We start from the raw sequence: 24323 nt of genomic DNA on the forward strand, positions 1-24323 counted from the left end.
TGATACTATGAGCTTTCATAGGGGGTGGAAGAATCTCACACATGTCCAGTACCTAGGACAGTGCCTAGCACACAACAACTCTTAATCCATTTCTACTTCTCTGCTGCTATTTTCTATAATTTATCTTCCCTTTATATATTCTAATTAAAGTATTTTGGCTCTAACATCACATAGTGATTCCTTATTCTCTTTCTGAGCTATATATAGGAAAAGCACAAACACATTTGAATTCTTTGAATTATGAATCAAAGTAATGTCTTTCCCTTCCTCCATACCAAATCAAATTGCTTTTCCTTACTATCAAAACTTCCTTTAATAAGGATACAAATTTTATTGGAGTGCAGAAGTTACTAATTTGCACAACAAAAATCCTGGATTTGTAGTAGTTTAAAATGAAGAGTGAAGCTGCAGCTTTTATTTGCCATAGAATGTAATTAAAAATACAGACAATTTTGAGATAAGAGTTTTAAATTTAGTAAGTAAATACAGGAAATAGAGCCCATTATTTACAAATAAATATTAGAAAATTAATGTTATTTGAAATTAAAATTTTGAATTGGTTGTGTGTATGTATGTGTGTGTGTTTATATACAATTGATAGAGAGTTTCTGGGGAAGAAATAAATAATCTAGCCTTGGAAATAATTTGCTTTTTAAATTAAAATAGAGAAAACCTAGGGGCACCTGGGTGGCTCAGTAGGTTGAGCGTCTGACACTTGATTTTGGCTCAGGTCCTGATCTCAGGGTCCTGAGGCTGGACTCCATGCTCAGCAGGGAGTCTGCTTAAGATTCTCTCTATTTTCCTCCCTCTGCCCTTACCCCGCTCTTTCTCTCTAAAATAAGTAAATAAATCTTAAAAAAATAGAGAAAACCCAGGCTGTCAGTTTTCAGTGTTCCATGTTAATGGACAAATAAAATGCCATGAATAATTCAAACAAGTATATAATTCAAAGTGTACATAAATATGACAGGGCCACACTTCTTTCTTTTTTGGGTGAATATAATTAATTCATTTCAATAATATTATTTTGATTGACACAATGCAAAAATCACTTTTCTTTACCCAAGAATAACATGGACAGCAGAGAAGGAAGCTGGTAGGTGAAAGCATTTTACAACTTGAATTTACCCTAGACAAGCCAGATTTAGACAATTTAGGTTTGGCTCTAATCACAATTATACCAATTTTATTTATTTATTTATTTATTTATTTATTCATTTTAAAGAATTTTATTTATTTATTTGACAGAGAGAGAGCTAGCCAGTGAGAGAGGGAACACAAGCAGAGGGAGTGGGAGAGGAAGAAGCAGGCTCCCAGCAGAGCAGGGAGCCCAATGTGGGGCTCTATCCCAGGACCCTGGGATCATGCCCTCAGCAGAAGGCAGACGCTTAACGACTGAGCCACCAAGGTGCCCCACAATAATACCAATTTTAATGGAGAAACTGGCTGTATTTTATGGCTTTCTAGTTAAAGCCCCGATGTATGTTGTTATATTTACCTATAATTTATTATGAGAACCTGGCTATCCTACCATGCCCAATTTTTAAATGATCTTCAGTAAGTTGACACAGATTTATTCAGATCCTGTCTTTGAATTTTCGAAGGCACTCTTGATAATATAAAGCACTGTTTGAGACATGGTGTTAGGACAAAAGCCCACAGTTCTCTAAAAGTGAATTACCTATTGCAGTACCGCAAATGCCACAACTCAAGAGAAATGGGTCATCATAAACATGTTCTTTCATGAAGTGCCTCTAATTCTCCAATAGTTCCTGAACCAGCAATTTTGTCATTTGCATTTCAAAACAGAGTTGTAACAGTACAATGAAATTCCTGCAGGTCTGAATCTGCTATAGAAAAGGCTTTGTAGCCTCAGAGATGGTTAGCTTAGCCGTACAAACAAACAGGCTCTTGACCTCGGGGACTTTCACTCTTGTAGGTAAAACGGTATCCCGTAGATACACACCAATCTGATGAAAATCAATCCCATGTCATCTCACAATTTAACAGCCTTGTGAGTCTTTTATAACCTAAAGATTTAAGAGCAAGCTGTTGAGGAAATGTACTATACCTTCACACTGTCTGTTTTTCATGTTTCTCTGAAATCCAGGCTTACAGCGACAAAAAACAGATGTTTTTATTTGATTACAATATGCATCATCTCCACATGGATTCACATTATCTTCACAGGTATATTCAGCAGGAGCTAGGATTTAAAAATACCATCAAAACTAATATAATTCTAATTCCTGAAGTGGGAGTTTACCTTTTTTCTTAATTTGAAATTATATTTATTATTCCATAGATAACTCTTTGAATTTACAAGACTATGATCTTCTCTCTTTATAAGTCATCATTTCTTATAAAAATATAGAAGCAGATAAAAAACTGAGCTCATTTACATTGAACATAGTTTAGACCAAACTGCTCAGAGCTGATATTTACAGCTGTTATTGAAGATCACTTTGTAGAAGAGAGTCGATGTTTCTAATGACAGGCTATCATTATGATGGTATGATGTATGAGTACTACATCCTTCTCTAGGAACCAAAAGGTTTCCTAGAAGCTACCTAGAGATGTGGGCATTAATTGCTAACCTAAGTTTAGTGTTCAGGAATTCAATAAAGGGTACTGCTGTGTTACACAAACAAGTAGGCTAAATTATCATTTCTTAAACTTTTTTAGTTTGGAAATATATATGAGGAGCAACATGCTCCAGTGGTCATGGCTGTTACACAAGTTAGGACAGACCGTTTGTTATTTGTCATTCCCAGCATAATAGTTGCAATTTTATAGCTTTATCTCCCATTCCAGAAAACATTTTAGAATGCAGATAAATGAGAGGAACATTATTATAAAAATGATGTTGATTAGCTTTATTTTACTTACATATATCAAATTATTTTGGAATATGAAAACTTTGATCATCAGAATTGTAACCATTATTAATCCCCACTGACTCTTGACTATTTCATAATTAATTAAAGTACACCATGAAATTATACCTCAGTTGAGGTATATGTCGCCATATTGTGGGGGGTAATGCTTCATCAACCCAGTGAGGAACAGCTCTGATGCATAAATGAGAAAAAGTGAAAGACTCTATAAAGGAAGTATTTTATGACTTTTATAAGTAATCTGAATTTAGAGTCATAAATTTGGTTTTTCTTTCTTAATACGAAAAATTAGATATCAAACATTAAACACAAAAATAACCAAGGTCTAATAACTCAAGTATCACCACACTTCAACTGAAATAAACAATGATGTCTTCTTTAAGAATATTTGCAATGGATTAAAATCTTAAAACACTGAATAAATTACTAAGACCTTAATTATTTTTCAATGAAATACCATTGTTTGTATGAATCAAAAATATTAAATTTGTATTTTATAAAATAAAATATTAAGGGATATAAATTTCTTTGCCGACAACAAAGTCTGTAATTGGATATTGAGATCTCAGCTTCAGCTCTAATGAGGATACTCATTGTGAAATCGATCTTTTCCACCTCATGCTTTCTGATATTAATTTAAGTGGCATTCTAAGGTTGCATTGGCAAGGGCTTACCCAAAAAAAGTACACTTAAGAACGTTTTTGAAGAACAGTATTTTTTCGCATCAGTAGAGAAAATTTTAGTCATGTAGAAGTAGAACTTGAACTTGCATGTTGCTACACTTTAACAGAAAATAAACTCACTTATTCTGCAGCCTTGTTCATCTGAACCATCTCCACAGTCATCAAGTTGATCACACTGGAGGTCCATGGGGATACATTTTTTATTGCTGCAAGCAAACTCATCTTTTTTACATGGTCTTGCTTTATATGTAAGCTTACCTATAAAGTCATTAAAAATGATTAGTGCTTCCCAGAATCAAAACAAATTTATTGAGTACATTAACACATTCAAGATTCTACTAAACATTATGAAAAACATGGCTCCACATTCCTTTATTTGAAGCTCTTGGGCCAAATGAAAAAATTAAGAAATTCTGGACTTTTAGAAAAATAACAGTGTATTTACCCTATAATAAGTAACGTTATATTTCCACAGGAAAATGTTTGAATATTCACCCTAAGTGGCACTTTGTTCTTAAAGTAATGCAAACTGCTTCGGACCAGTTCAAGTCAGGGTTTGTCACCAAATGATTTTGCCACATACATTAGTAAAGCCTCTGGTTTTAAAAGTTTTGTCAATTTCAGAATTGTGAAGAAGGAATTGTATATACAGACATATACTCTTTATTAACACTTTCCCCTCAAGGAACTGTTTAACAGAGAACATTTTTAAACCACTGTGTTTTTTCTTTCATGCAATATTTTCTGAAATAAACTGTGTATAATCAATGGAGATTTACAGACTAGTAGAGACTTTGGATAAGGCTGCACAGCTCTACTATTCAAATGTATGTTAGGACATTATTTTCATACCTTGTCAGAAGATCAAGTACCTGAAAAAAAATACTCTCAGACATGCCACATGGAAAATACTTCTTTTTAATTTTTTGAGCCCCAAAACCATTGTATTATCTTGTAGCTGTTACTGAATCAATTATTTCACATTAAATGGATTTACCACCACAGTGATCTTCATCTGAGTTGTCCCCACAGTCATCAATCCCATTGCACATTTGCTCAGGCTGCAGGCATATTCTGTTATTTCTGCATCTGTGAGGTCTTGTCGGTGGGCAAAGAAATTTGGCTGAAAAAAAAGAAAAAAGCAAAGCAGTTCCTTTGGGTACACTGACTTATGAGGAAACCCCTCCCCCCCTTTTTTGTTTTGTTTTGGTTTTTTTGCTTTTTTGTTCCCTTCTTTTCAAATCCATAATCAAGCTTTTCTGAATATCTTTTGTGGTGGAAATTGCCTACATGTAGGTACTAGAAAATGAGTGATAATAGAAGCTATGATCCTAGTTATTTATATTAACTACAGAAAAGAGTGCACAGCTGAAATGAAATAAAGTAAGAAAAAGAGCCAAACTTCATGGTCTCATTTCCAGATGCCTTATTTTAGCTGACTTCACTTGGTGTTTCAAATTAATTTATGCCTGTGGTTTATACAACATGGCAGGACACTTAGCTCTTTGAAAGAGCAATTTCACACAGAATAGAGCTTGAGCAAGCATATGTTACAGGTCCAAATTTGAAAATAGGTCATCCTGTGAAAAAAATGTCCCAACAATACTATAACTGTGTTTCTTACTCTGTATCTCTGTAAACGAATGTGTAAATATGTATTTGAATCACATAGGTGATCTTTGTTATTTATGTTAAATATTTGTGGGTGTATGTGTATGTGTGTGTGTGTGTGTGTGTGTGTGTGTGTGTTTGTGTCTTAAAGAGACAACAGTGAAAGCCAGAGAATTTTACTCTTGTCCTTTCTATCATTATCTAATCTGAAGAGTTCCACCCCCAGAGTAGGAAACATCTCTCATGACACTTTATCCTTACTTATAGAATACTCCAGGGCTCTTTCATTGGTTTCCTGATCTTCTCACTCTTGAATATCTGCTGATATTCATTCTCATGGATTTACTTGGTGGTATACCCTTAAGACTTTCAATTCACTATCTAACTCGAGTGTCTCACAATTGATTATAGGACATCCCCTCAGCAATTTAAATTCAATAAGTTCAAAACTTCATTCTTTATCACCTTCCTGTGACTTCCTTTTCCCCAAACATAAGCTTCGTGTTATTTCCATGGTTCAGTTAGTAGCACATCAAGGCTGCAAGTTTGGGGATATTCTAAATGCATTCCTTTTATTGACCTTTAACTTTTACTAGTCAACAAATCCAGCTAATACAGTCCCCAAACTTGCCTTCTTCTCTCCAGCTCAACTCTTCATTATCTCTTTCAGAGAAAACCGCAGTAGAAACCTAAATATCTCTGTTTCTTTGCCCAACCTACGCTATTCCAAAAGGCACCAGAACAACCCACCTTAGACATTAATCTGATCATCTCTTCCATAGTTTCCAGCATTTTCAGAATAAAATTTAAGATACCTCACATGGCATAATAGACTGATCATTATTTTGTCCATGCCACTCCTACAGACTCATCCCTTGTCACTCTTAATATTCGAGCAATACGACTTTATTAGCTCCTTAAATCTGCCATACTCCTTCTTGCCTGATCTCCTTGGTTTAATTGAAATCTGGTTCCCACTCCAAGCATAGTTCTTCCCCTTTAGGTCTTTCACGAATATTTCTTAAATTTCTCAAACCTCATGTTATCTTATGTTTAAATATACCTTAAGTTCCTACTTTAGCTTTCAGAACTTTGTTACTGTATCTTCACATTCTATTTTTAAAAATAAACTAAAAACAGGGGCGCCTAGGTGTCTCAGTCGTTAAGCATCTGCCTTCGGCTCAGGGCGTAATCCCAGGGTCCTGGGATCGAGCCCTGCATCGGGCTCCCTGCTCCGCTGGGAGCCTGCTTCTTCTTCTCCCACTCCCCTGCTTGTGTTCCTTCTCTCGCTTGCTGTCTCTCTCTGTCAAATAAATAAATAAAATCTTTAAAAAAATTAAAAACAAAAACTATTTTAATTTTGATGGCCAGTCATTTGATTATACATCTTTCTTATTGCTATTTTCTCATCAACCTTGTAAACATCATCCCCTCCCCAGTTTACTAATCACTGTAGCACCTTCCTTTGTCATTATTGATCTCCATCCAAACTCATTTCAACATCCTAGATGACTTCAACATCCATATGAACAAACCAACCAATAGCAGTACCTCTTAGCTCCTTGAGTTTTTCGTACCCAATGATTTTTACTCTATTTCACCTAAGTCACCAACTAGCTTAGAAGGTTGTGAAGACTGGTAGCTTTCAATAAATTTCTCTTAATGTAGCTAATGACATTTCATGTTGCTTGCAGATAAGAACACTAACTGATCCACATAAGTAGAGCTGGATATACTGTTTCCTCCAATTGCTTCATTTACAAAGTCACTAATTTGAATGTTACAAATTCTGACCAGTATTTCTTACTTTCCCAAATTTTTAATTCAACCAGTCTCAGTAAGTCCTTTTTCTGTCTTAGGTGAAACTTTAGCCCAGTGATAGACCTACCTTTTCCTATTCGCTAGTGTTTTTGTCTTTACTTCCCTCTCCATTGACATTAGATCCCATGCTCATCTTTTAATTTACTCACTCGACAAATATTTATTGGTTAATTATTATATGTTGGACATTTTTCTAAGAATTCATTTAGAAACGCAGTTTAGTACAAATAATCTGGATTATCTGGCCTTTTTCTCTTTTTCATTTAGTTATCTAACAAAACCCTAAGTTTAGATGAATAAAACCATCTGCTATTCCAACGTCTGGACTCTGGGAAGGCCAAGAATGTTGCAGATGATCATGCACAAGACCAACTGACATCACAAATATGAATATTTATTAATGCCAGAGAGGCTCTACATATTACTTGGAAACCATATATATCTATATTTATATATAGATATAAATGCATATATCTAGATAGATAGATATGGACATAGATACAGATATAGATAGCATGTCACTCTCTTACCCTTTGCAGTAATGATTCAAATCTGCATTCTTTTCAAATTTTCTTACAATAACAACCTTCCATATTCTATATATGGATATACTTTCTAGCGCATACATAAAAAAGTAGAAATAAAACAATGGGGAATTTGTTATCACCTCATGGTATGATTGCACATCCACCTGCATCTATAAATAGTGTATCAATTCATGTCAGTATTTTTAATAACAGAGAAGGGGTGACTACTCTTATCTAAAACTAAGTTTTCATCTGCTCTGAAACTCATTGTATCCTGCCTTTTCAGGAACGATTTCATCTTTCCTGATACATTTCATTACCTTGGTATTTCTTTTGCCATACTTTTTTTTTTTTTCTAAATTATTTTGTGGTAACTTACCTGAGTTTATTCCAGCTGCTCATGTTTATTTAGAGGTTTGGTGGCCCTCAATATTCTATCCTAATTCCCTTCTTCTCTTATGCCTTATTCCCACCCAGCCTAAATCTTACAAATTCCATAGTATTCATTACCCCATTTTATTCTGACTCTCAAGTTTATAATTCTAAACCAGCTTTTTAAGCTTTAGAACCAAGTATCTAGAGCTACATGAAATCTATGAATGTCTCCTCAAATGTATCTCAAACCAGACTTTTAATCTTTACTTGCAATATGTTTCTTCTTCCTATGTTCCCCACGTATTCAACTCGACAAGCACAAACACCCTAGAAATTATATTTAGTAACTTCTTCTCCCTTGCCCCATATATCTAATTATTACTTAATCCAATTTATTTTGCTTTTCAAATCACCTGTGTATATTTGCTATCACTGCTATCATTATCTTAACCCAAACTAGTGGCATGGCTTGCTCAGAGTGCAGCACTTAATTATCTTACCTAGCCTTGTCCCTTTCTATCCAATATATGTAAAATATAAATATGACTATATGCCTGTTTTGCTTAAAGCTTTTTAGTATTCTTTTTTAAAATAATTTTTAAAAATTTTATTTATTTATTTATTTATTTATTTATTTATTTATTTATTTATTTATAGAGAGGGGGAGAGAGAGAGGTCAGGGGGAAGATCAGAGGGAGAGGAGAGAGAGAATCTTAAGCAGGCTCCAAGCTGGGTGTGGAGCCCAACATAGGACTCGATCTTATAACCCTGAAATCACTACCTGAGCCAAAATTAACAGTCGGATGCTTAACCAACTGAGCCACCTAGGTGCCCAAATTTTAGGTTTTTTTTTTTTTTATTATTTTTTATTTACTTATTTGACAGAAAGAGACAGCCAGTGAGAGAGGGAACATGAGCAGGGGGAGTGGGAGAGAGGAAAAAGCAGGCTCCCAGGGTAGGAGCCTGATGCGGGGCTTGATCCCAGAATGCTGGGATCACGCCCTGAGCTGAAGGCAGACGCTTAACGACTGAGCCACCCAGGTGCCCCCCAAATTTTAGTATTCTTAATTACTTTTAGGCTAAATCTAAAAATTCTTATGAAGACTCTTAAGATTCCAGATTCTTTGCCTCTTCAGTTTCATCCTAAACCAGTATCTACCTTGTTCTGTACTCTTCAAGCACATGGGTCTTTCAGTTCCTCCAGTAAGCTATGGTTTGCTCTGCCTCAGTGATGTCAACATCTTGTTTCCTTCGCCTACAACATTGTGTCATCCACCCTCCCTTCACCCCATCCCTTTCACCTACTTGGCAGAGATATATCTTTCAGACTCAAACTCAAATATTATTTACCATAATCCAAGATTGAATAAAATCCCTGTTCTATACTTTTATAACTTACTCTACTTTTTCTTCAATGCACATTATCATAGTTTGTGACCATATATTTTTGAAATGATTTGAATCCCTATTCCACTGAATTCTCAGTTCTGTGACATCAGGGTCCATGTCTGTTTCTCTCATCATTATATTCTCCCAAATAATAACAGTATCTAGCTTAACAAATATTTATTAAATAAATGAATGATACTTTTTCCCATGCTGTTCGTAATGCCTTTGCTGTCTTTTAATTCGGATCCTTCAAGCTGTAGCCTTCTGATTTCCTCCTTAGGCAGAGTTCCTCTTATTCCTCTCCATCTTATCTGTACCCTTTACTTCATTTCACCATTGCTTGAAATATAATGTATGAAAATCTGATTTGTACAATCAGAGTAAGATCTTGTCAAAGAGAACCATGTGCTGTTCTTTTTTTCTTTTTTTTTTTAATCCCAATTACTTAGCACAATCCCTGATACATAACAGCTTGACTCGATGTTTATACTGATGACCTAGGAGAATGTAAAAACATGCACAGACTCAAGCTGGTTGTATTTCAGGTTTTCCAGCAGCTGTGTGGCATGTCAGAGAATCACTTCCTGGCCCTAGAAACGGTCCTGGGGGTGTGACTATGGAGTCTCACATGGTTAATTCGTTAGCAACCATTTCCTATTCTACTCACTAGTTGTATGCTAAAGTAGAATAAAGGATATATATATATATATATATATATATATATATATATATATACACACACGCACACACACTTTATAAAAATAATCGGTTTTGGCTTGATATTGATAGATAAACTCATATTTTTCCATGTATTTTAATTCAGAAACAATATAATCTCTGGTGGTTCTCTAGAGTCCATTGTGTAAGATTATGTAGAACTAAAACTGAAACTTAGTTATGTCTCTCATTATTTGTGCCTACGGAGAACAATCTCCAAAGACTGTCATTTTTAAGTTTTAAATCCTTTTAAAAATACAGCTGCCTCCTTGTTTTGGGCTTTTTATTCAATTGTAATGTCAGTAGTAAATGTCATCATCTATCAAAAAATATTGGTTTACCTTGGTGTACCAAATAGAACAAAGAATATAAGCATATACACTCATGCTATGTTTTCTTTAATTCACCTGATGTGCTACCTAATTATATCCAAAGTAGTAGTATTTTTCTTTAAATTAGAGGTAAAATACATTTTTACTAAGATTAGATACAAAGAAGGAGAATGGACTAAAAATGTTTTCTATCTGTAAGAAATCCTTTACTTTGGTGATATAAAATTGGACATTTATAATTGATGGCTGCGTAAGTACACTCCTGACAATTACCAAGAGTCAAGAACACTTGAATTTGAAGAAGCAATAACTTTTGTTAAGATTTTCAGATTGAAATGTTATATAACTCCTAATTTCAATTCTTTCCCTGGGTTTAAATATATATAAACTATATTAATATATTTATATTTATAACAGAACATATATGAAGAAATAATATATAATATATTTAAATATATTGATATATTTATGTAATAAAATATATCAATATGCTTACATATTAAAATATATCAATATATTTACATATTATCTCCATATACATATATATATATCTCCCTTCTCTGAACAACATTGGTCTCAGTAGTGGGTAACTTGTTGAACTACATGATTTTATTATTCACATTTTTTCCATGTACTTATATCTCCAAAAAAATAAAAATGTTTTAGCCTAAATGACCAATTTGGTACAAAGCTAAAGTCCTTAAACGAACCTTACACAATTCAAAAGTTCAACTACTATAAATCCTCCCAGACAGGCCATAAACTATCTTTTGAGTAGTGTTGACATGTGCAAGTTAAGATTTAGGGGGCATCTCTGTAAAGTCACCAACTTTGACCAGGGTATTCTCTTATTACCTGAACAAAAGCTGGGTCTGTATCTACCTCACCCCAGGATGGTCGACTTTTGTGGTTTGCCTCACCGCTTCATTGATTCATGCCAGTATGTTAGATCTGGAGATGAGAGTATAATCTAGACCCACGTGAAATGACATACCACACATATCAGGGGCTTCATCAGAGTTGTCTCCACAGTCGTCTTCTCCATCACACACCCAGAAATGTAGTTTGCAAAGGGAATTATTGCACAGAAACTCATCTGCTCTACATATATTTCCTCCTTTATTTTAAAACAAAACAGAAAAAGTAATAATTAATGCCAGTCAGCAGGACACATATTCCTCTAATTCTTAGCACGGTATCTAGTTTCTCACTTCCTTATACATTTTTTTTCCTATACAGTACTAGGGACAAGCAGTATCCAAACTTTTTTTTTTTTTTTAAGTTACTCATGGTTTACTTTTCAAAACAATCTGATACTACCAGGTATATCATACTTCCTTCAGAAAATACTGGTAAGATGGTAGAAGAAGGTTTTCTCAAATATAAATTATCTTCCATTTCACATAATTTTATGTTACTGTAAAGAAACTTAGATTTTAAATAGTATTAATTTTCATTATGAAAATTATGTTGTTCTGGAAAGAAAAGACACTTCTAAAATTATTAGATAATTCAGCTATATCTGGAAACTGACAAATTGAATCACTTAAAACAGAATAACCAATAAAAAGTTTTTGAAATCACAGAGAATCAGTTAATTTTGTAACAGAATCAAAAGTTGGTGATGTGGTGAAATATTACAGTCATACTTATAAAAATTGTACACTAGTGTACCTGATTTTTTGTGTATTTCATAAATGTTTGCATTTTTCTCTTTTCACAATTAAATAGAAGGCATCACGAATGCAAAGATATGCTCACTTAAAATTAAATATACCTATCATATGCAAAGGAACCAAAATACTAATAGCTTTGGTTATATGTCCAGATATGTAATCATATATAGTGGAAACTGCAATGGTTGGGAAATTAGGTCCTTCCTTTGTCTTGCTCTGGACAAGTCTATTAATTTCTCTGGGATTCAGTGTCTTCCTATGTTATAAGAGAGGCATGGCCAAAGTGATTTATAAGGTCATATTTACAAGCAGTACCTGGGGAAACAACACACAGTAACTTGATGGGAATTCAGAATTAAGACAAATAAGATTGTTTTCACAAAATTTCACTACCTGTTTAAACCTCATACATTAGATAATAAATATGGCTTCTATATTAGATAGATTTGATGACTAAAGGTATTAACATATTTGAAAGTGGATATGTTTATTAAAACATGGGGCTGGGGAGTGATAGTGCTCATCTTTGTGAGACTAGAACATTCCGGAAGGAAGCATTGGTCATTTTGTGGATGCACTTCGCAGGGAATAATAAGCCCAGGCTTAATGAGGGTCAAACAGCTCATCTTGTTGAGTTTTGACTTGTATACAAATCTTTAATAATTCATTTACAGTAGCAAAGATTTATTTTAGCAAATGACAGAATGAGATTTGGATTTTAGCATGTTAACACTAGCTGGAGTGTGGAGAACTTGGAAATGAGGGTAGCAAGCGTAAAGTCAAGGCTGGGGGAAAAATACCAATTTGAAGAGGGGTTGCAGAAATGATGGTACGTGATTTAGAGTAGCTACATTTGAAAGTGCTTCAGGAGGTGGAAACCTCAGGATGTGATGGCTAAAAAGATGAAGGCAGCAAGGAGAATGAGCAGCCAAACATAGTCCTCTGTTTTTGGTTTATTTAGACCATTTGGGAATGTTGGTATTGTCCAAAAATAAGGGAATGCAGCAGGAGGAGCAAGCTTAATAGAAATAATGACACAATTCATTTAAAGTACTAGTAAGACAGCCATGCAGTGATATTTAATAGGATAGTGGCTAAATGTATCTAAACTATAGGCTAGGTTCTGAGCTGTAAATATAAAATTGGGAATGATCAGAATGTAGTTGTTAATTGAGATTTAGAACAAAACAGAGGAAATCAACATTTAAAGACTGGATAGATAAAGAAGAGTCTGCAAAAAAGACAGAAAAAGTAGCCAGAGTTGTTGGAGAAATACCTGAACAATGTTCCAACAAGAAGGTAGTAGTTAGCACATTTATATAATGCTAAGAGAGGAGCTTCAGTGAAGTGGTGGTGGGTGGGTTTAGTGAAGTGTTTGCAGTTGGTTATCATTAGATGAAAAAGTAGGAGTTACTGTAATCATCCATCCCTTTCCAGGAGTTTGGCCTTAAAGGGGAGGAAGAATGAAGGAAGTTAGGTGAGTAGGAGAGCTTGGTTGCTTGTATGAAGTGAAACAGATATCTGATATACTTAAGTGCTTCTGAGAATAATTCAGTAGACAGAGTAAGCTTGAAGATACAGAAGAGAGGAAAGGTAATTGATACAATGAATTCCTTGAGAATCCAGAAATTGTGAAAGATTTGAGATCTCAACTAAAATAAAAGGATTATCCTTAGACTGGAGGTGAAACAAGTCTCCCATTTCAAGAGTGAGGAATGGGGAAAATGTTAGGCTAGGCACAGCAATAGGCAGATTTGTTAATTTGGTGACCAGTGGTTGAATAAAGCTCAAGATCTTTACTTCTGTGAAGTAAAAGGTGAGGAAGAAATTCAACTTTTTAAAAACTCAGTAGGGTTAATTGTAGAGAGAGATGATTAGAGAAGACAATAAGGGATGTATAGGTTGATTGCTTAGAATCCTAAATAATAGCTGAAGCTGAGGCCAAGATGTTATAGTGATAGCAATCTGAACAGTTCTAAGAGTTCCTGCAAACATGCTTAACACAACAGACATATCCTACATCGGCATCTCTGAAGACTGGCAAAATCTAAAATATGGAAAAAGGTAAGTCCTTGGTGAGTCCATCAAGGTGAGTATCACCATGTAAGACTGACAATATAATGTCTGGCATTGAGGTGCCCCTTTCTTTCAACTTCTGCAATGTTCAGTTCTAAAATGCCCTCATTCTAACAATAATTTCAATTATCGAAACCCATGTAAGAAAAAGATATGACCATTTAATGACTCTGTCTGAAATCAATAAAAATATAACATGTACAGTGTTTAGTATTAAAGAAACTCAAGATATGAATATTGATAGAAGGTGAGTGTTTGCTTAATTCAATATCAAAATCCATGGAATATGAAAGTTATATTCTTTCAGAATAAAGATTCTCATGACTAAATATCATTGCATGTTCCATTTTACAATGGAGTATATTCAAACAAAATTTGTGAACTCTTAACATCCTCTGATTACTTTAGAGAATTCTATTTGTAGCACATCGGTCTTGTTAAAAGGAAAAAAAAAATGAGTTCCCAAAGGTATCACATTAGATAACATTATAACTTTCCCCATAGAGTGTTGGGCATATTATGATTTTTTTAAGAAGAAGAGAAATATAAATGAAATCACAATTATAACAGTAAGGTAAAGATTTTGTGATAATTTACGAAAGGCTTCCTATAGTACCATGAAGAATTTGCATTAAAAAAATGCATCATGGGGCTACCATGACATATTGAGTCTAACATAAAATGCTTATTTTGAAATGGCATGAGGTACACATAAGCAACAAGAAAGGTATAAAGAGATTAGGTGGATCAAAATTCCAGTTTCCTAGTCATTAGTCATGTTCTTAAGATTATTAGAAAAATATAAAAGTATGTGTACACATAAATAAACAATAACCTACATCTAAATATAACTGAGCTTTTGGCAGGTTTATAGAAATCTGGACAGGCCATCATCACTGAAAATAAGCATCTGGAGTTCCCATTTTAATTTAGGTGGAGGGAAAATTTAATATATGATAATGTTTTATAATTTTCATAAACAGTTAACACATTTTTGAGCTTATGATTACTAAAAAGAACAATTCTCAATCTTTCCCACCAAAATTGCTAAGGAGAATAAAGTTTGGGCGCTCAGACCAAAACAAACACCCAGTTTCCTTGAGGCAACATGTTTTACCTTTAAAATATGAATGCTGCCTTTAATTACACAGTATTTGGGGGTTTGCCTTCTTAAAGTAAACTAGTAAAGTTGATTCACCTGGAAAATATTCCTGCGTCCCTACTGCTTTCCAGCCCCCAACACTTAGTTCAGGTGTCCAGATCTGGGATGAATGAAATGAGATTTAATAGGAGAGATGTTTATTCTGTCATTCCATTTCCTCAATGCCTTGAAGTACATTTATCCAGTACCTAAACCACTTGCTGGTGAAGTTAAATACTAGAAATCTGAACTCGATCATGCCTTAGGGTACATCTATACAGAATCAAATACTTTAACCACCAAGATAATTCATTGGAATTTACCTGGCAGCAAAGAAACCCAAGGGAAGTTAGAAACGTGAGTATTGATGGAAGGGGAGCTTTGACATATTTGTAAATGATTGGATTAAAGGCCCTCAACTCTTTTTCAATCAGTAAGCTTAAACTTTTAGTAGAGTCATTTTAAATCTAAAAGACAACTCAGATGCCAAATGCTATAATCTTTTTCTTTCTTTCTTTCTTTCTTTCTTTCTTTCTTTCTTTCTTTCTTTCTTTCTTTCTTCTTTCTTTCTTTCTTTCTTTCTTTCTTTCTTTCTTTCTTTCTTTCTTTCTTTCTTTCTTTTTTTCTGTAATGTTTGATTTTTAACCAGGAATTCTTTGTTCAAACAAACATTTCTTATGAAATTTAATATTTAAAAAATAGATAAATCGTCACATGATTGCCCTTACACCCTTACACACACACACACACACACACACACACACACACACACACACACTCACTTTCTAGATATCCCTACAGCTCTTGGAGATCTTTCACTGTGGTTGGATTTGATAGTATGAAAAATGAGCACAGAAAAGTTTTTAGAAGTAAAACAATAAACTAGATCTCTTCAATCTCATTTCAGTAAATTCTCTATGCTATTACATAGTACAAATTGTACCACACTCTCCTTTTGAAAAAATATTTGAAGACTCCTTAAAAGCCTTGGAAAACTTCTCATTATGCTTAATATTAAAACCAAATTCTATAGCATGAATCTTCAATTACGTATAGTTCCTAAACACTTAAACTTTCTCTCACCTCTGAGACTTTGTGCATAATGATGCCTCTGCCTGGAATGCATTTCCTCATTCTGTTTGCATACCTAATTTTTTACATCAAGAAACTCACATTCCAACAGGGGAAACTTAGTCAACTAACACAGAAGTAATTATACTAGAAGGAAGAATATTATAACAGGAATGCAATCAAAGGGTTGCTAGGGAAACTCTGTAAGAGACTGAAGTTTAGTTGAAGACAGTAACAACTGAATGGACTTGAAAGGATAGATATAATTTTTATTGGCAAAGGTATTGAGATGGTGGAAATAGCAGAGGAATCAAGAAAGATGTTGAAAAGCATTGAAAATGTTGCTAGATTTATTCTTCAGTTTGGCTAGGATATATGATACATGAAGAGAATAATAGAGTATAAGAGTAGGAAGTAAAATAGAATCATTCTCTTGTAACCCAGACTGCCATATTTGTATGTAACCAGGAAGGAAGTGTTTCCAGCAAATATCGACATAATCAGAGTTACACTTCAATAAGATGAGCCTGGCAGCAGTGAGTAGAATGTATTAGAGTCCAATTACATGGTATTACATGAGCCCAGGCAAGAAGCAATGAGAGAAAGAGCCAGACTGGTGACAGAGACTGAAATTGAGGGGCTGGAGCTTATTAGGTAGAAAATGGAAAAAGATGAGTAACTTAATTGTCCTGAAGTCTTAGAATATGACTGTATTTAAGAACTTTTGGGCCAGAATGTCTACAAAGTTTGCTGTCTCTAAAGTGAACAATTATAGAATGTGAATGTGAGAACTTAACCACAAGTAGAAACAGCTATTAGGGAAGTGTAACCTTTTGTGGCTCTATATAATGCACTGCAGATTCCAAATGAGAACTAGGATTTCTTCTGCTGAATATTACAACACTTTGTCAGGTTTGGGATGGAGACCTTATCAAATCATAAAGGTTTGATCTAATATTAAAGAAAATGGCAGATATTTTTCTTTGAGTGACTAGATTTTTATAGAACTAAATATTTTATTATTTTTTTCTTTTTTAAAAGTTTTTAAAAATGATTTTCTTTCTTTATTTATTTTAGAGAGAGACTGACAGAGATAGAGAGCCCCTACTGAGCTGGGAGCCCTAAGACGGGCTTGATCCCAGGACCCTGGGATCATGACCGGAGCTGAAGGCAGACGCTCAATTGACTGAGCCACCCAGGTGCCACTAAAGTTTTTATTTAAATTCCAGTTAGTTGACAGACAGTGTTAATATTAGTTCCAGGTGTACAATATAGTGATTCATCACTTCCATACACCAACCAGTGCTCACGACAAGTGCCTTCATTAATTCCCCTCACCTATTTCACCCACCCCCCTCACCTTCCCTTCAGTAACCATCAGTTTTTTCTCTTCATTAAGAGCCTCTTTCTTGATTTGCCTCTCTCTTTTTTTTTTTTTCCCCTTTGCTCATTTGTTTTGTTTCTTAGGTTCCACATATGAGTGAAATCAGATGGCATTTGTCTTTCTTTGACTGACTTATTTCGCTTAGCATGGTACTCTCTGGCTCCATCCATGTCGTTGCAAAGGTATATTTATACTGTATAAACCCCAAGTACATGTTCAAACGCCTTGCAACATATGTCAATATCTAGTATCATCTCTGTCGATGATATTGCAAATATTCTGAAACGTAAAGTCCATTGAGAGACTTTGGTAAGCAGCTTAAAATAAATTTTGCATTTAAACAACATATTTGACATTATGAAAATAATAAGAATTATGGGATTTGTGATCATTTTAAGCTTCGCCCCACAATTTCTTTGCTTTCATCTCATTAACTTTAAAGTAGTAACAAATGCTGCTTTTAATGTAGTGAATTACAGTTAAAAAGTTATCTGTCAGGAAATATTTTCATATAGTTAGAAAATAATGTACTACAAAATTGAAAGTTGTCCTCCAGACTGACAAAAAATGTAGGTCATTTTCTCAACCATATGGCAAAAAGGAAATTTGGGGCACAACCCGCAACCTATATATGATCTATCAAATTCATATGTGTAATAGAGTATGCCATATGTTATTATTCTTTCATAGTATGGCAAGCAATGTGGAAGAGGAACATACACCAAAAATACTTTTGTAGTAATGGCTGTAGTGGTTATGTTCCCTGCAGCCTTCTCTGGCCTCTCTCCCTGACCCAGCTTCGAATCCGAGGACAGGCTCAGGGTAGGACACGATAAACACTAGCACTTTGGTTGCCTTTGTCATATGAAGATTGACACTGTCTGAAAATTATCCAGATTTTGCTTACTCGGATGTTACATAATGAAACAGGAATGTGTAAAGAGAATCCTCTGATGATCCCATCCTCTGTCTCTAGCACACTATTGATTCTGCACAACATTTTAAGTGTCATTCTCTTATTTCCAGGCAACCACATGCACGCACGTGCACACACACACACATACACACACACACACACACACACACACACAAATACCTTACCTCTGTCACAGTTCTCTTCATCACTGCCATCCACACAGTCGTGAATGCCATCACAGAGCCATCTAATTGGAATACAGTGGGCTTTATTTCTGCATCGAAACTGATCTTCCTTACATTCAGTCACACAGTCCATCTGTTCAAATACAAATGGGCACTGCAGTTTTCATTAATGATAAGGATACAGTCACAGGCAAAATAAACATGCAGCTGACAAGACCAGAGATTTATTACACTGTGGGCTTTCCTTTATTTTGACTTAATGAATATAACCTCTACAAACGACAATGGGGCTTAGTATACGAACAGCTCTCAGACTCAGGTATTTGAGGCAATTACTATATTCAGTGTACTTGTCCTAACATTTTAGACAGTGCTAAGAATCAAGAATCTATTTTTATTACATTTGCCTTTCTGAACCTAATTCATGTAATTTAGAGATTTTAATCAAATGATAGATTTTACCTCATCAGAACCATCAGCACAGTCATATTCTCCATTACATTTCAAAGATGCTGAAATACATCCTCTGCTGGCACATATGTATTCACTCGATGAGCAAGTAGGAGAAGCTGAATATAATTATAAAGTTAAGATTTAGATCCGGTAAATTGAATGATTGGTTTGATAGATAAAAACATATATAAGCACATAAAAAATTCATAGACAGTAATGAAAATAGTTTATATTATTTAAACTATATTCAATATCTGATATTAAACATTTATTTAAATGTGTTTCACAATATTATTACATTTCATTAAATATACCTAAAAAAATGATGTAATAGCTTGTTCAGTAAGTGTTCAACTCACCAGACTAAAGAAGGAAGGAAAAAATCTATATGTTCTCCATCTCTTTAATTTTGAAGAGTTAAATGCATTTTCTGTAATTTTAAATTAAACTATTTAAAAATAAAGGCTTCAAATTATTTTTAAAATTGTAATGGGATTTAGTGACCCTTGGGAATGTTAATTTATATATGTATTATATAAAGCTAAAAGTAGAAATCTTGGCATGGTCTCATAGACCCCATGATAGATAGCGGACTGTGTTGACATAAATGCCATATTTGCATAAGTTCTGAGAAGTATTTTTGTTTTGGGGTCTTAAACATGAATATATGCGTAATTAACCGAGTCTATAGAATCTGAAGTATTCCTTTATGGCATAGAAAATAAAAATAACATGTGGATATTTAAATAACTATCAGTACCAAATCTAGTTAATTGACATAGTAATTATGATTGTTGCCTTTGTCTACGGGTTCGAGTTTGCTAGGGTTGCATTCAAACCTCCAGGGTTCTTGGCCTTACATTGGACCACTAGGTAGCCAAATATACTTATATAAGGACTTTGTGGTCTGAATTGCTTATTAAAAAGCTTTTTCCTAGAGTGTTAATTCCTTTTAATTGGAAGTGTTTGCCTAGGGATCTGTATTCATATGGAGTCTGAGAATTAAATTCAGTAAGGAGAAAGATGCGATCAATTAGCAATATGGACCATGTGCATTGACAGGGACATAGCAACGTGTGTGTCCTATATCTGCTACTCTCACCTGGGCTCTCAAAGAAATGCTTATGTGGTTATACATAGATAATAACATAATTTTCTCCCAGTAATTCTTTTTTTCTGTAAGATACTGTTATCGAAATACCTAAGGTATAAAAAATTAAGTTTTAATGAGCATATTTATAAAGCAATATTTAAGGGATAAGAATGTATAATAAACTGGGTGTTCTTTTTCTGTACTCTGGTTCTGCTTCCTAATTTTATTTTGATTTTGGACCAAGATGGAAATAGAAATAATGCACCTACGCATTTTCTCAGTTGGTATCATGTTGAAACTACTACATTCTATTTCATAACCTTAATTTCCATAACTGAAAACCTGACTTTTAGTGCACTTACAGTTACAAAATATTTTATTTTGCCATCTTGGAAAAAGAATTCCAAACGGTGTGGAAAGATAGTGAAACCGGAAAATCGAATTTTGAGGAGTAATGCTTGGATCCCCAACATAGTAGTGATCTTACCTGCTAAAACACTTTTTTTTTTAAAAGATTTTATTTATTTATTTGACAGAGATAGAGACAGCCAGTGAGAGAGGGAACACAAGCAGGGGGAGTGGGAGAGGAAGAAGCAGGCTCATAGCAGAGGAGCCTGATGTGGGGCTCGATCCCATAACGCCGGGATCACGCCCTGAGCCGAAGGCAGACGCTTAACCACTGTGCCACCCAGGCGCCCCGCCAAAACACTTTTAAAACATAGCAAGGGCACACCAATGGATTCACCCCCTAAAATTTTATTACTGAAATAGTAAACGTGTATGTGTACTTGCCACTGTTTTCTGTTCATGGTTGCCTAAATTGAAGTTATACCTAGTTAAAATATCAGCTAAAATAACTATCACCTCTATCATTTTACCTGGCTCACAGTGTTTCTCATCTTCTCCATATTTACAGTCTTCATGGCCATCACATTTCCATTTTGCTGATATACACTGACCGTTGGAACACTGGAACTGATCTTTGGAACAACTTGTTTCACAATTTCTCTGTCAAAAGCCACACACTGCAGTTAACATTAAATTTTTAGACAAACATCTGCAAGCCCAAAAGACAGCTAGAAACCTTATGAATAGAAATGCAGAAATGTAGAAACCATGACTGCCACATATAAGAAGCTCCAATTGTCATTTAAATCCATGGTTATATAGCAAAACTATAACAATTTTCCATTTTCATTTGTCTCTGTGAGTCATAAAAAAACAGAAAAATGAGAAAAGAACATAGATCCCATAGTTCCATCCTACCAATTGCCCTGAGGCGATCATTTTCCAATAGACATTATGGGGTAATATAATTTAAATAATTTATATTAAATAATTAATAATCATTAAATAATTTAAATATATACAGGTGACAATGAAGATTGTGGGGGAAATAAAGTGTTGAAAAATTATTTCTAAGCAAGTACATCCAGTTCATTGGGAATGGAGTGACAGGAAGAACGTGAAACGAAGAACCCAAAGGCAAATCCGTTTTGTGTTGGCAAAACTTCCCTGCGTGTCCTTCCTTTCCCCTTCTTCCCATGCCTTTTCCTCACTACCTGTTCACAGATTAGTTGCTGTTTATAATCCTTCACCTCTCTTCCAACATTTGTTGCTAAAGAACTGTGAAATGAACTGTCACAATCGTTACGTCTGCTAGCTTGCTTACAGATTTTATTTGGAAGTCAAACAAGACAGTGGTAGATACATCTTCAGGGACCTCTCAATTCTTTATATGAGATCAATAAAAAGGATCCACTAGAATTTTACCTTCGTTGGGTCTGACCAGTCTGGTTGATACAGGATGCTCCCGTGAAATGTCTTCCTGGGAAGACGTTTTTCTGTTGTTAAGTAATTTCTATTCTTGCCAAAATGTACTTGTCTGTTCCTTTCACAAAAGGTTCCTTTCACAGCTTATGAAACTCTCAGTAAGTGAAGCGTACTGAACTATTATTACTCCTTGTTTCTTCCCAGTGTCAACCCCGTGTAAAGGAGAGTTTACTTTCTAAATTCCTGTAATTTTCTCGTTGCTGGTGGTCGTTTAATTAGACTGCCTGCTATATCGTTGATTTTTTTTTCTTTCTGCTTTTATTCTTTCCTTATTTTCTCAAGTATTGAGGGTTTGCCAGTTACCAGGATTTCTTAAATAAAAATCCGAAGAAAACTAAGATTTACTACCTGTATTTCATAAACTCAGACTAACAGGAAAGACCAGTACTTAAGCCAACAATTGTGATAAAATGCATTAACTGTCAAAATAAATGAATATGATTTTAAACATAGATTCTCAAGGTTTTTGGAAAAGCTTCATAGAGGAAGTTTAAACAGAAATGGAACTATCTAAGGAAAGGCTTTCCGTGTATAAGGATAATTAGAAATGTGGTGTATCTGAGGTGTAAACTACGTAATGGTAAATGTTGTAGAAGACATTGGAGAAATATCCATGCACTGGTCATGAGAGAGGGATTTCATATGTTTTGTTCACCACTTTACCTACCATGTTCAGTATTATAGCTGGGACATAGTAAGCATTCAATAAAAACTGCCAATGGAATGAATGAATGAATGAGGTAGTAAATGTAGAAAACATGGAATATAAATTAAAATTACAGGTAATTCAATTCCAGTAGAATAGGGATCATATCTGTATGGATAGGGATCATGTGTGTTTGTGAACCAAATATCTAATACTGTGCCATGATTTAAATAACCGCTCAGTATGTATTTGTAGAATTAATGAATGATTATCTCAGCAATAAAACAATTTAAGTAAAGTAGTTCTAGAACGAATGGCACTGGTGTATCTGTGCTGTCAGCAATATAGAAGATTGCACTTCTAGATACTTCTCTATCAGAAGATGTCAATCTAAAATAAATTACAGTATTGTTGATGAGTGTGTGTGTCTATATTTGCAGGTTATTTAATTATTATTTTACTCTTAAAAGCATACAGAAAGAAAGAATAGAATAATGAACCCCATGGGCCCTTCATGCTTGTTTAATAATGACCAACACTTCACTATTCATGTTTCATATATCTTCCACACTTATTTAGTCTGGATTATTTAACATAACAACAATAGTATTAGAACATTAACAATACCACAAAATTTGCAAAAATTCCTTACTTATAAAGTCATTCCCAATCAATATCCAAAATGTTCTCATTTTTTAAACTATATTAAGATATTATTTGGCAAAATAAAGATCTAAAAGAAGTTCACAATTTGAATTTGGCTTGAGTTTCTTTAAATGAATAACTATTTCCCATTCTCCTAGGTTTTTTTTTTTTTTGTTTGTTTGTTTGTTTGTTTTAATGCCACCTACTTGAAGACACGAGGTCATTTGTTCTATTGAATGCTCACATTCTGATTTGGTTGATTAAATCCTAAAAAAGATACCTTTGTGACATCTAAAGTGACTAATGAGACTTTTGTTTTTTAAAAGTATTATTATAAACACGTGTATTTCATACATTTATTGTATTTCAATTCATTACAGTCATTTTTCTTTTTTTCTGATATCCAAATTGTCCCTTTGATTAGTAGAACCCCCCTTCAGTTAGCTCCTATATATTCTGGACACTATACTAATAGTCTTGTTCTGGCTTAACAAGATGTTGGTGGCTCATTTTGTCAATGTCCATTCTCAGAACTGGACATTTCTCAAAGGAGTTTTGTCTCCTTTAATTGGAAAATGGTATTTAGAAGCCACTATATAAATGTTAGGGATAGCCTATAATGCTGAAATGTCATCAGTTTTAGACTGTCATCAGTTTAGCTAGGAATTATATATTTTTAGAAAGAGAAAGATAAATCAAAATCTCTTAGTGATACTTATGAATTTAATATTACAGAATTTTTATTTACATTTTTGTTCCTACATTTATATCTCCTTTCTTTTACTTAAAAATTCTAAGTGTGAATAAAATGAAAATAACTAAACATTTGATCTATCATACTCTCAATATATA

The 24323-nt window shown here is 34.1% G+C and overlaps 1 protein-coding gene across 1 annotated transcript in view; it reads right to left on the reverse strand.

The window, feature by feature from the left end:
- LRP1B (LDL receptor related protein 1B) overlaps positions 1 to 24323 on the reverse strand; it is a 576984-nt gene that overhangs the window by 112758 nt on the left and 439903 nt on the right. Inside the window, 7 exon segments of the mRNA XM_087859483.1 lie at positions 2072 to 2206; positions 3701 to 3838; positions 4578 to 4703; positions 11347 to 11469; positions 18802 to 18934; positions 19264 to 19370; positions 21226 to 21355. Coding sequence (XP_087715609.1) covers positions 2072 to 2206; positions 3701 to 3838; positions 4578 to 4703; positions 11347 to 11469; positions 18802 to 18934; positions 19264 to 19370; positions 21226 to 21355 — 892 coding nt within the window.

This window comes from Ursus americanus, chromosome 1 (assembly GCF_024610735.1).
Source record: "Ursus americanus isolate L20-20 chromosome 1, mUrsAme1.1.p, whole genome shotgun sequence".
NCBI classification, from domain to species: Eukaryota; Metazoa; Chordata; class Mammalia; order Carnivora; family Ursidae; genus Ursus; species Ursus americanus.